The sequence below is a fragment of the Lissotriton vulgaris genome, chromosome 2_1 (assembly GCF_964263255.1).
Source record: "Lissotriton vulgaris chromosome 2_1, aLisVul1.2, whole genome shotgun sequence".
In the NCBI taxonomy this organism is placed as follows: domain Eukaryota; kingdom Metazoa; phylum Chordata; class Amphibia; order Caudata; family Salamandridae; genus Lissotriton; species Lissotriton vulgaris.
In genome coordinates, this window is record NC_141687.1 from 161,024,108 (window position 1) to 161,038,350 (window position 14,243).

The window sequence follows — 14,243 nt, forward strand, 5'->3', positions numbered from 1 at the left end:
CAAAAAGTTTGGTTAAACTGATTTGAAATATTTGATTTTATTCTGTTCCAGATTTTGACGAGCTATCCTTTTTGTGCAAAAATTGTTTAGCGGACCAAAGTCTAATTTGATTTGACCTGGCGAAAAATTGCATTGAAGGTTAAAAAGATCAAAATATTTTAGCGACAGTTCTATTTAATGTTACTGCATCTCGACCCGTATTGTTTCACTTCAATACATGAGTTCATAAATGTTTTGCAGATTTAGTTGTTGGTGGCTTGGGCCTCCTAGTGACCTCTAATGAACGGAATGCCAAGAGTAAGGAGTTTCCTTTCCTCTGTAAATCCATCCTATGCTGCTTCAAGGAGTCCTTCTAATCAAATATTACATAAAAGATATTTATAGGTTTTCATTTGTTCTAGTTGCTGTGTTTGTAGGAACCACTTACATTTTTTAGCATGTGTGAAACTGAATGCAGATAAGAGACAGGGTTTCGATGTGAACAGAAATGTGAGTGGTAGAAAACTTTGTCTAGATTCCTTATTGGTAGTGGAACATACGACTGGCTGTGAATATCGTATTCCAAAATCGATGGGACAGAATATTTTATAACAATATGCCAAAGTACCAAAAGGTAAGTTCAGAGACAAAGGTAAGTATCTAATAATCTTAACTCCACATCTATGTACCGTGAAGATCTAGATCACCAAGTTACGTATATGTGGAATTAGGCATCGAAAATGTAGAGAAAGTAACTTTCTGACCTTCACAACTGCAAATAAAAAAATTGCACTAGCAGAAGTGTATTTTTTTAATATGGGTTGCTCGGTACCGACTATTCTCTCAAAATGAGAAAATGAACAAAAAACCTTGTGTTACCCTTTCTACACCGCTAAGCGATGGGACTGCTGACCTCAGTGGCTTCCAAGCAGCACATTCGGAGACCAGAACTAGCTCCCTTCCCTCGCCCAGCACATGAGTGGGAACAGTATCGGAGGACTGCACTGAAAATGTATCAGCAGAGTGAGATGAAATATAAGCACATACATTAAAACAGAAAAAGCGTCTAACCTGGAACTGGAAGTCTTGGAAGGGAGGGGGTATTTATACCCCATAGCAATGTAAATTAGAGAAAGGATCATTCTGTGCTTAGTATGTTTTTTCAGACTTTGGGCAAACGGTCTGGGATGGGGCCTCTACACTAGTAGGGAGGCCTGGGACCGGAGGACAGGCAAAGAGGTAATGGAGTACTCCGGCATTTGTCTGGATTCGAGGAATTAGTGAACTCAGTCAACATGGAAAGAGTGGTGTCTTCCATCTCTTATACACCTTGGGACACTCCAGTAATACTAGGACTATCTTCCACTTAGTATCCAAACCCTCACCAGCAAAAGAGTAATATCTGGGATTCTGTTGCCAGTGCCATGCAGCACCAGTTGGGTAATCTGCAAGAATCCCCTATTGTAGAGACAGCTTGCAAACCTCTGGGAAGAAAATCACAAAGATTATGTATCGTCGTGAACGTACCAGGCTCAGTGCCTCGGCTCCTCCAGGGACTTAAGTCTAGGGCAGGAATCTGGTTGCAACGCACAAAATCTCGTGGGTAACTGTTTGCCATAAAGACATTTCTTGGCACTTCCGTGATAGCTGTGTTGTCACAGATGACTCGCGCCAGTGTGATCCTTTCCAGAGAGCGTCGTTGGGCACTGCTGAAAACACCGGGACTCTCATAATAAAACCTGTGTAGGAAAGAAAGCAGCACATATGGTGAAGGCCTGCTTACCATATGAGGCACATTTCAGAGACATTTCACACCAGTGCTATCGGCTACAACTGCCATTATCACATTCCTGCTAGTCCACGAGGATTACACGAAGTAAACTCCAAACCTAGAATTTGCACTGAATGATAATATGCACATCCAGGTAGCCTATGCCTGAACCAGAAACCACTTCCACATGTTAGTAACTTGCAAAAGCACATGGCCAAATTTATTGCTGCAAGCAATTCACAAAAGATCACTTTGAAGCATTAATGCCTTTTCTCATGCACAGTATTACCCATAACTGTAATCTTGCACTTGAGTAAACCCCTTTTATGGTGTGGGTGATATGCTCCTGCTATCAACACCTAGCATTATTGTACAGCTGGGAAATGTCAGATCAAATGGTAAAGTTCTCAGCAGAGTTTTGCCTGATCACCCCATTCCAATACTGGACTAGAGATGAGCTTACAAAATGAGTCCCTAGAACGTCGGACCCCATCTTTTTTCAAAACTGCGCTTTTAGACATAGTTCAATTGGGTTAGTGTCTGGTTCTGGAAGTTGCACTTTAACTCCTTGGACGCTCATGACGAGCTCAGCTCGTCATGATGTACACCTCCATACACTCATGACGAGCTGAGCTCGTCATGAAAGATGGGAAACCCAAGAAATCAGCACAGGAGGAAAACACTAGCATCGATGGTGTTAACTGCTACACAAACAGAGGTCAGGACGGTAAGAACCAGAGGTTTGCAGAATCTGTTATGAACAGTGTTTAACTGCTATGTCATTTTGTAAGCATGTGTTTATTCTCCTTTGTCATTGGCAATCATTGATCACCCACATGTCTTTAAAGGACACAAACAGATCTAAGGAGGTCTATCCTGACAGATATAAGCCTTAAGGGAACGCTCCTCACACAAATGAACCTAAAGATGTCTATCTCAACAGAAACAGGCCTGAAAGGGACTCTTTACATACATATATACACATATATCTAAAGAGTTTTATCCCAACAGACAAAAATCTGAAGGGTATTTAGCCGACAGCTATATATCCAAAGAGGTCTACCCCAACAGACACCTGATGGGGAATTCTCTTTACAGATACAAACATAAAAGGGTGTATGCCAACAGACACAGATCCAGGCTATAGTCCCAAAGACAGTGTCTTCTTATAGAGAGGTACACAATCTGTTCCCAAATACACCTAGCCATCTCAAAAATGTCCACAAGGGTCTCTCACCACAGATCAAGAGCCAGTACTTCCTGAGAATGACATGGGGGTTGTTTGTTTACAGGGAGTTCAGCTATCTCTTCACACAAACATTCAAAATATTCTAAAAAGTGATGCACTTACCGGTCACCATCCCGGGCCACACGGAACTGGTTTCCAATGATGCAGGCTAGAAGAGGTCCAATTTTCCCACCAGGAACAAAAGGTTCTGCCACTCCTCCAAGCCAAATATCAATATTTTTGGGAGTCCCATAGAGGTCTATCAACTTTCTGGCAAGGTCACCATTATTCAGGACTCTTTGGAGTTCTGCCAGATTTTGTGGCTCAGAGAGTCCACAAAAACGCCGCCAAGCACCGTAATCTATTGTGAGGGATAGACAATAGAGTGGTGAGAATAATGTAATTTTCCAATTTATACCCTGAAACCGCAATCAGTTAAATTTGTATTGGGTGGTGGGAAGTTTGAAAGAAACTTCCAAAATCACTAGTGATGGTCAACATACCATTGCATTGTTGTGCTAGGGGCACAGCTGGAAATTGTTCTCATGTCATGAATGACACCTTTAATTTGATTTGGCTTCTTAGCAAACAAAAAGTTGAATTCTGCATTATTTTTAATTTCACACTTTACAATCAACTTTTAAATTGAAACCACATGTCCCAGGATGAAAGGTGCATATAGATAAAAGCGTGGACTGGCTGAAGGGATATAATTCTGTAATAAAGGAGTGCCAATGTAAAATCTTAGATCCCCTGTCTTATGTGTTCATTCTGAAGCCCATAGTGCGAAATGACTTACTGACCAAATACCAAACCGGGTACATGTTTCTTAATTTTCTCACTTCAATTGTTGATTCTTGCCCATATATCGAAATATTAAAGTTTCTTCTTTGATTTAGTGGCTCTGTCCTTTGCATATGTCAGGCTGTTTGTTAAATATCTTGGTGCTAACCATCTTAAATCCATCTTTCATAACCACCGTAGGAGATCACTAAAGGTTAGAGACCTCAGCTTGCTTTTTAAATGTAATTACCTTAACCCCATTTAGGGCTGTTTTTCTAGTATGAAAATACTTTCTGGTGAAAAAAACTGCATCACATTCAACCTCTTTAGGTGTCCCCATTAGTTTCCTTTTATGAAATCAAAGGAAGTAGTTCCTTCCAAAATGTGCAAACCATATATCAGTAACCTGAACAGGGTTTGAAACCCTGTACATACTAAGTTAAACATTAGTTAAAAACAGTAAGTAAGACTTATTTAAAAACTGTAATAAAACTGTGTTCATGCTTTGACTGTACAGTGAAGTGGTGGGCTGTGCCTACTAGTGTGAGGAAAATGAAAAGGGAACCAAGAAAGAAAACCTATGTACCATGAACACTATATGGCACATTGAAAAGCCCGGGCATTGTTAAGAAACCCTATTGGAGAACTGAGCCTCCCATATTAATTTAAGTCTCACCCATGACTGGCTGGCACCTTTAGAAGAACACTGGCAAGTTTGAGTAGTCAACTGCAGAACCTGACCAGCCTTCTGGTATATTTGTAAATCACACTGGCATTTTTGAGCAGTAACTGGCAGGATGGCATAACGAGCATCATTTGCAAAAATTGCCTGGGGATATTAGCGCAGCACCCTAAAGTTATTGCATAAGCCTACAACATTAGAGTAATTCCCAAGTATTTATTGATAAATACCCTGGTAAAGTATTTTATATGTTCTGTTTTGATGCTCACATTTTGATGGGTAGCAACACTATCTGAAAAGCACTGTTTTACTTCTGGCAAAAATAATGTTGAGCTGGGCAGACCGTATTACTGCTGGGTATTTAATAATTTTCTAATAGGCACAGTTTTATTTTAAAAAATATTGCTGTAAAAATGTGCTGTTCACTCAGATTGTTTTCTAAACCTGGTTAGAAAACAACCGCACTGAATGCTCTACTTTACTTGATGCAGTAAGAGGCCGGTATAAGTAGCAGTACTGCACCCCAACCTAGCTGAAATGTCACCACCTGCTGCTGCCACCTTCTACACTGACAACAACATTTTTAGGTAAAAGCCTTTACTTGCAGCTGAACACGTCTGTTGAAGGCACATCTACAAATGAGTGCTTACTCTGGAGAAGAGCTTCCCCAGAGTTTAACCTGAAAACCATGTTCTACCCTAGGCTACTTACCTAGAAGGCTTAGCTCTCTATCTTATGGTTTAATGACTGAAGGCTCGAGTTTAGGAATCTTTCTCCCCCTTCCCTGGTTTCTTACCTGTGAAGCCGTATTCTCTCTACCCTTTGTTTCCTTTACCTAGAATTCATGTTCTCTGTCTTTTAGTCCTTTGTCTGTGAAGCTTTATTCTCTTCCATCTAGCTCCTTACCTGGGATACAAGTGTTTCCCCACTCTGATCTTTGGGGCCCAAACCTTAAAAGGGTCATACCTGGGATGGCGTGATCTCGGCCTCGTTGCATGTTGATAGCCGCTAGATCAAGTCCAATCCTCTTGAATAGTTTGAAGAGACGGTCTCGCAGTTCATCCACCACCATCTGATTCTGCCTGTTCAGCTTTGCACGATTTGACATGAGGCCACGGAGGACAGGGTCAATGCCACCTGCAAAACAAAATTATTAATTTGATTACTACATCTGTACTGCGATTGTGACAATGTAACTAGATTGAGTGAGCAAGGACGTTTAAAAAAACTAGTTTAGCTGAGACGTGGCCTGTAAGATGGGAAATGAAAGCTACACTTTCTGGTTTGCTATCAGTGGTAAGCTTACCATGATGGCTTTGATTGGATACTGCAAATACTTTGCACAATATATGTGCTCACTTAATAACCTAAATTTTGGGGCATGCACCAGAAAATAGAGTTTTGTTTTTGGAGAGCCAGAGAGCACAGGTATGGTTTGTGCTTGGGCTAAGCATGAGCACTTGCAATTTTTGCATTGGACTCCATGGTACTGATGGTTTGGAGGTACTGAATTATCCCTCTTCAACTTGGGTTTACACATACATTTGTAACTGGACCGATACATGGTTTTAACTTCTGGGTTTTTGTAATATCCCTTAAACCGCTGACTGGGTCAATAAATGCTGATTGTGCAGTTTCACTGTGGTTGTAAACAAGAAAAGGCATATTTTGAAACCGTTCAGTGCAGCCAATCACAAACCTTGGAAAGTTAGTGAATAATTATCAATGTTGAATCACCTTCGAACCTACACTTTATTTATTCACTCCCTTTGGTCTTTTTTAAAGTTCAGGTTGTTGATTTCTCCTCACTATAAAAAAGCATTGCAATGCAATTCCCAGGGCCAATATTTGACACCAACTGGGTGTAAGTGTGCTACACCCATGCTACTTACCTAAATCAGAGCTTCAGGCTGTATGTGGAAGGATATGGTCAAAGAATACTACTGTAACAAGTTGAAACTAGCACACACTGATTTAGAGCGTTCATCAGGGGCGGCCTATATTCTGCAGTAAGGGGTCTTTGTTAGAACCTTTTAATACGTTTTGAGTTTCTTTCTCGGTCCTATTGTAATGGTAATGTCTGTGTGTGCTGGATTCCAGGGATACAATCAATCTTTAAAAGAGGATTGACTTTCACTCTACGAAACAGATCTTTATTAAATTCAATATAGAACCTCTCAATATTGATTTCCTTCAAAGAGCGCCCTTAACCGCTGTAGAGGAATTTAGGTGGAAACCTTTTGATTGTAATACATACTCATGTCTTTCATGATGCAACCAACGGAAAAAGGCTAACAAAACATTTCTTCAACTACGATAGAAGGAAATCATATACTCATATTTTGCGCTGAGTCTGGCAAATCTCTACAATCTTTCCTTTAAGGAAAAGGCAATTTTCCAGCCAGGTACCCCTTATCTAAGTAGCTTCATGTTGTTTAGAAGCAATATATATGGCACTGTAGTCTTTAGGAGAGATAATGACAACAGCTAGACAGTTTGCATGTTAGATAAACCAGCAGGACATACATTTGAAATTGCAGCTCAAATAAGTAGGATTAACAGAGTACCTAGAATTGGAGTCTTAAGATGAGAAATTGAAAAGCAAGGTACATTTTAAACCCATGGAGAGAAACTCTTCTATCGACTGAGAGCTTCGTTCTGATAGTGTTCTGGACAAAATTGCCAGTAGGCAAATATTAACAAATCCGAAGGAACATATCCTATAGCACAAACCTTAAAAAATAAGTTGGTGACCTCAGGCAAATAGAAAGGCAAAGAACCAAAAACAGCTTAAAATAATTACAAAGTGCCTTATTGAAGAAACTTCAGAATTCCTAAAAGGACAGGATCCCATGTATCTACATACAACGAGTAACAGAATTAAAAAAAATACTTAAGTATGAGTAAGACTACAAATAAAATGAGATAATGCGGTTTAATCAGCCACTCTTTGATTTTAAAAGGATAAGAAATTTGAAGAATCAGTTTGTGCATTCTAAGCCCAAGATGATAACACAATATGACCAATTTCTGATTGGAATCTTCCTAGATTACAAGGATATCATACTTGTGGCAGCTGGTCTGTATGTAAACATAGAAATAGTCAAAATGTATTGTCTTAGGACTGTGGCACCTCTGGGAAAAATAGAAATTCACAAATTTGTTTTCTGGGGCATCATAGACATGATTGTATATCCATGTGGATTAAAGAGTTTAGCAATGACAATGTCTAAAGATAGAGAGCTAATAGACCGCCATAGCACCTTCAAAATGTGTAAACGGACTACAAAATTATCTACACTTGAAAATAGATTTTCAAATGGAGCACATTAGAAATAATCAACTAGAAGAGCTGGATCAAATACATAAAAGACCCTCCTGGAAAAAAAAGAGAAGAATTGTGATGTTTTGCTGAATGGATCGCACGGATTGTAATGTGTGAATATAAGATTACATTGAGTGAGGAATATGAGCACATGTATTGTAACAGGGCAATCGAGTAGAATGCAATGAAAGCTCCACTTAGCAAAGCGTGTTTAGGAAAATGTATGGGGTCAGTAAATATCTGTAGGTAGATATAAATGAGACTAAGAGGAAGACAACCGCCCTGGAGAAAGTAGTACAAAGACTATAATTACATGAACGCCTGAAAGATAGCAATCTAAACTGCAATGATTATTTTATGAAACTGGCAAGTTCATACATAACATTCCAACTGACATTGTTTACAGGAGTAGAATGTCTGGGAGGATGTTTCTCTGGTTATTCAAAGAGAAATCAAAAAGTGACCAATCCTAATCCTGATCATAATAGAGAGATGCAATTTATGCAAAGAATAAAGTTGATGTTCCATCAAAAATCCACACTTGAGAAAATGAACTTGGGAAGACTGGGTATAGATGGACCCCAAGTCGAGTTTTATCAAGCATATATCGAGTTGTTATTGGACAAACTATTAGAGGTATGTGCCAAAGCTCTGGAGGGGAGCAGCCTTCCTGACCCCATGAAAGGGCTCTCCACTGCCATGGCCTGCCAGCCTTGGAAATATTATTGCATTATATGTCACAACTGCTGTTGATAATCTCAGTTGATGAACAAATGTGTGTGGGACCATTAGGAAGCAAATGTGGGGTGTGCATGCAGAACTGCAACATCTGGAACAGTGTGGGTTCTTTCAGAGATTAAACACGCCATTATTTACATAATTTAGCAAATGTGAAAAAGAAAGCAGGTTAGACAAATGTCACAGAAATAGACCCATATAGCAGTTCTTCTTCCAGATTGACAAGAGATCCAGTGGTCAGACTCTTTTGACACACTTGGGACCGGTTGTCCAGATTAGTAAGAGAAAACACTGCGTTCTGACTTCGCACCATTGTGGAGGCCTCAAGAGTTCTGCAAGCTCTACATGGCGGTAAGGGCAGTGTAAAGGACCAGAGGTGAGTGTGACACAAGGGGGACTTGTATAGTGGTATTCATTGTTTGAGAAGCTGGACTACTGTAGGAGGTGCAGTTCGGTAATTTTCACTTCTACGTAAGATTGTCAAGCACCACACACACCAGTTTGGAGGGCATTTCCAGATAACCAACCATCAAAATCTAGCACCATAAAGATCTTTCTGACACTGAGACTGGATGGTTTTCTTATTTATAAACTTTAGAGTGATATATCCTAACTGATCAAATCAGGATGTACAGGTATGGGTTAAATGGGACAGGGACTACATACTGACCGTCAGTGGTTTAGAGTGTTTGGTTATTTTCATAAAGTATTCAAAAACCCACGGTTCAGGATCACCACATTAAGTACTTGTATAGAACCTAACCCAACCCGTAGAGCTACATAACAATACTCCACCAGTAACCATAACGTTTCTCTAGATGTCATGTGGAGTGGACAGACCTAATCCACGTGGCATGACTGAGTCAGATACTTTGGAATTTCGAGGACCATTGGACAACTAGTTAAATTATAACTTAAACACTGCATTCTGGGCCTACACTCTCACCCAAGAATAATACACATGCAGTTCTTCTTGATGTCTCTAGGCTTAATTCTTCCTAAAATGTGAATAGTGATCCTTTGGAAACAGGCGGGGGACTGAAATTTGAAGCAGAAGCTTGTTAGTGACTAGGCATTAGTGGGAAAATGTGCATGATTGCAGTAAGCACAGACGCCCTGGTGGGAGAAAACACTGAAAAATTAGCATTAAGACTTATGCCTGCTTAGCAAATGATAATGCGGTTAGTCAACAAGTTGAAAATTCTAAATACTAGGGGGTGCTTATGAGTTACGAAACATCTGAAGTACTGACTGTGAACCCTTAGCTGTGCACAAGAAATGTCTGCCACTTATGTAAAACCTTTTCAGTTGCAGATAGCCTGTTGAGCTGTGACAAGATTTTGAAGTGTTCCTTAACTATGAAAAACTAAATTAATAATCAAATAGTAAATCTACTTTTCCATATATGTTCACTTTTACGATATGTTACAACATTTAGTAATTGTTATGCCGGACACAATATTATTGCACGTCAATAACATAATACTCAATATTTTGAGATTCTATTAGGATGAGGCATTTTTTAGAGTAAATGTCTGGGGGACATTGCACCAGTACCTTTGTAGGATGGTGGTATTTGCATATGGATTCTTAAAATTTAACCCACAAAAGTGAGGCAAGGAGTCAATACCCGCACACAATGTCTCCCTAGCATTCAGGTGAATTTCCACGAATGTTTTCAAAAGTTTAATTATGTTCTCAAAAGTTTAATTATGTTCTCAAAAGTTTAATTATGTTCTCAAAAGTTTAATTATGTTCTCATGATTGTTCACTAGCCTTTTAAAGAGCGATCCATGATGCTAGCTCTGCAACACTCAGTGGTGCATCTGATCTGTCAAAAAGGGCGCTGAACTATGACCATTTTTGATGGAGCTAGCTTGGCTGGCTCAGTACTGGGGATGGAAGTGTGTGTGCCATAAACTGTGCTCTAAACTGGGCAGCTAAGCCCCTGGATAAATTGAGCAGAGCCTTCATTGCCAGTGTCCTGTACATGTGGCTCATTGTGTTTGTAAGATCATATCCAGAGATGGCCACCCCTCATTGAAGATTATTGTAACAGGGAGTGGCCATGTAAGAGGAGTCTTTGAGTTACCTTCCCACTCCTACAAGATGCTTCATCACAAATTTTATTCCTGTGGCCGGTTTTGTTTAGCAGCCTCAGTTCGACAGTGCTGTGCCTCCGCTACCATTTTTGTCGACATTACTAAGTTGGTAATTACTTGTAATTGATAGGTGTAGCCCTCCAAAATAACATATCACTGCCTGCTCATGACCCTCCATGGACATATGGTGGGCAGCCTTCCAGTGGATTTTCTGTGCAACCCTCTGTCCTTTACCTCCTAGTATGCTGTGCGTGGAGGAGTTGTACGTGCCGTTTTGGCAAGAAAGATGGGGTACTTTCTTACCTTCCCTAACAATCCTCCAGCTGTTGAAGAAAGTCATGTGGAGTGGAACTTCAGAAGCTGCCCCAGTCAGCGGGCGGTACCCATCCTCCAGGCGGTAGATCGTGGGCTGGATGGAGGCATGAGCAAAGCGGAAGGCGATGGAGAACACGTTTGCTACTCGTGGGTCCACGGACTCATTGTATCCCTGGTAGGTACCAATAATTCGTGCAGCTGCTTCATAGCCCAACAAAAGGGGGATGTAATCTTTGTAGGTGATTTTCTGGAAGAAAACACACATTACAAGGGTTTTACCCAATCTGAAACTGCATTGTGCCTACAGTGGTGCCGAAATATGCACATGGAAAGACTAAATAGGTCTGGTGATCTTGGTCTGCATAAATACAGAAAGGTGCTGTGGTAGTTTATGCATTAGGTTAGCTATGACGGACCCCTTTAGGCCTGTGGTACAGAGTTAGAGTGCCTAGCTTATTGACATTCGCTGCTGTTCAATGAGGACAAGTTAGTGTGAGATTCAACTTTCGTGGTTTCATGGTCTGGCATGCTTTGTGCACTCACGTTACACAGTATAATGTCACCAGCACAGACTTACAATACTGTGAGTATCACCAGCACAGCTTCACTCATTCTTACACAGTATTGTATCACCAGCACAGGTTCACTCTCATTGTTACACAGTATTGTATCACCAGCACAGGTCCACTGTCATTGTTAGTGAAATATCACCAGTACAGGTTCAGTAACATTGTTACACAGTATATTTTCACTAGCACAGATTCACGCATTGTTACACAGTATAGTTTAACTAGCACAGGATCTCTCTCCCTATTACCAGCACACGGTCACTCACTGTTATAGAGTGCAGCATCAACAGCTGTTCGCAGCACAGTATCAACAGCATATAATGCCTCACTGTTACTAAATACAGAATCACAAGCACACAATCCCTTTCACTGCTACACAATACAGGATAGTATCTCAAGCACAGAACTACTCTGTTACAGATAACTGACAATTAGACAGTCAATACTGTATCACCAGCAGTGGATCACTCACTCTTGTAAACTATAGTATAGTTTCACAAGGAATAGATCACTGTTACAAAGAACTCACTGCTTCACAGGCTGTACAGCTTACCCTGCACTGTTTCGCTAACATTGTTACCCAGTACAGTGTACTCATTACTAGATCATTCCCATTGTTGCACTTGTGTTTGTACGAGGAGGCTTCCAGCCCGCTTGGAAAGGATTCAGTTTGCTCTCTGACTCACTCACAAATAGGACTGTCCAACCAAGAAAACTACACTTTAACAGGCTTTAAAGGTGGATGAACCATGTAGTACGGTTTAGCTTTCCGTGTTGGTCAGTCCTGCTTTTGTGCAATAACGAATAACATTCAACATGGATACAACACTTCAAATGCACCAGTTAATATATAAAACGCTTTTATTCTTCAGTCACATCGTACTGTGAAATAGATCTGCTGAAGTTGACACTTAAGCTGGTGCAGCTAACATTGTGGTCAGTATCATACAATCCTTCTCCGGTGGGGACTGGCAATGTGGGTGCATAAGACAGCCTCACACTAGTATTAGGCATAGTCAAGCCATGGTATTCAATAAGAAGTTCTCTGCTACTTTCAGGCACATTATATGTGCTACTCCCGCATAGATGATTGTTTTTGGTGTTAACAACGCATATTCAACAGGGTTTTAAATTCAGTCAAATAAATGTACTTTATGGAATACCTGGAGAATGCCTCCTACAACTTTTCTGGCTTCCTGGTAGAGCATTTCTCCTGTCCATCGCCGGTTCATCCGCTGCAGCTCCCTGGCCACACGGTTGTGTTCTCGCATGAAAAGTGCGTGGAAGGCTGTGAGGCCTGGTTGCTCACTCGTCCTGGGATCACCTTGATGTAAAGAAAAGCATTACATACAAGATTAGCAGTCCTGTCACTTAACAACAATAATTCAGAGCAAAGTATTATTTTCACCTCTGAGGCTGCGTGGAAGTCAGACTGGGAGGTGTTGTACATGCCCATCGTTTGGATGGTATTCCCCCAGATTGGGGAATTGGCTATAGAACTCTTCGCACTTTGCCCTTGCTAACCAGTGAAATAAAAGTGCCTGTGTTCCCTCTTTCAACATGATGAAATTGGCATACCCCTAATTTGCATATTGTACTTCCCTATAAGTCCCTAGTACATGGTACCCAAAGTGTATCCAGTAACTGTTAGTTAAATTTCTCCAGTGGGATAGAGCACTTATTGTGCTGTCACTGCACTGTTACAGCAATCCCGACCCCCACCCCTGGCAAAGCAGTTTTAAAACTGCCAATTCGACCTTTCAAAATAATACCCTTTGACAGACCCAAGTCTTCATTTGAAATACCAAGTCATCCTTAAGGTAGGGCTTAGTGCCCATAAAACATTATTCATGGTATTTAACATGAGGACATATAAATGTTTAATTTCCCACACAGTGAAAAAGCCTAAAAGCTATTCTCATTGTGGCAAGGCTGGCTGCTTCCATATAGAAACACTGGATTACTTTATTACACTTTTTAATGCTAATTTTGGTTTTGTAACAGTAAAACAATTATTCCAAAGACTTGTTTTAATAGTTAGACTAAATCAAAGTTAATGATAGAGTTGGATTTTACAAACTATTAAGGAGAAGGTATTTGTGAAAGATCACCCTTTCACTGCCTAAAGCCTCTAAAGCCTTTCTGTAAGTATTCCAACTGTCACCTGATGGCTCCCCGGTAGTGAGGTTTAAATTGATCCCATGAAAAGGACAGGGACTTGGGTGTGGATAGGTGTTCTACTTTCCTTGACAGAATGGCTTAAAAAATGTGCCCAGGCACTTAGGTGAACTTAAAGGTCGACCTACCCTGTCTAAGGTAGATTTAGCTCACACCTAGGCCAGACCCCCCCTGGATTGAACCTCTCGTAAGGCTGGTCCCAATCCCTGAAGGAGAGGGAGCTGCCTCAGCACCACAGGGGAAGGGCTGGCCATTTCCATAGCCACACGTCTGGGTGGGCATGGGTAGCTCTGACCAGGGAAAGAAATGTTCTGCCATGTTGGATTAAGGGAGAAAGGGCACTGTGGTATTGTTTGTAGTAAGTTGTTGGTAGGTTGTTGTGCACACAAGAAAAGCCAAGGATGTGTAGGGAACAAGTGAATGAACAAAGGGTACTATTACAGTGAACAAAGGTCCCTAAACAGAAATATAACAAGCATTTACAATGCAATAGGTCTCGTGTTAATTAAGTTTGAGCTATTGGCATTGCTTAATATTGCAACACCAATTGCAGCAAAAGTCTGTAAATTGTAG

General features: G+C 40.6%; 1 protein-coding gene across 1 annotated transcript in view; it reads right to left on the bottom strand.

The window, feature by feature from the left end:
* Nucleotides 1-14,243, bottom strand: part of LOC147729752 (eosinophil peroxidase-like) — a 38,643-nt gene that overhangs the window by 3,980 nt on the left and 20,420 nt on the right. Inside the window, exons 8-12 of the mRNA XM_086954640.1 lie at nucleotides 12,656-12,816; nucleotides 10,912-11,170; nucleotides 5,410-5,580; nucleotides 3,102-3,339; nucleotides 1,507-1,718 (exon numbers count right to left, since the gene is read on the bottom strand). Of these exons, the coding sequence (XP_086810766.1) occupies nucleotides 1,507-1,718; nucleotides 3,102-3,339; nucleotides 5,410-5,580; nucleotides 10,912-11,170; nucleotides 12,656-12,816 (1,041 nt within the window). The remainder of the gene's footprint in view (nucleotides 1-1,506; nucleotides 1,719-3,101; nucleotides 3,340-5,409; nucleotides 5,581-10,911; nucleotides 11,171-12,655; nucleotides 12,817-14,243) is intronic.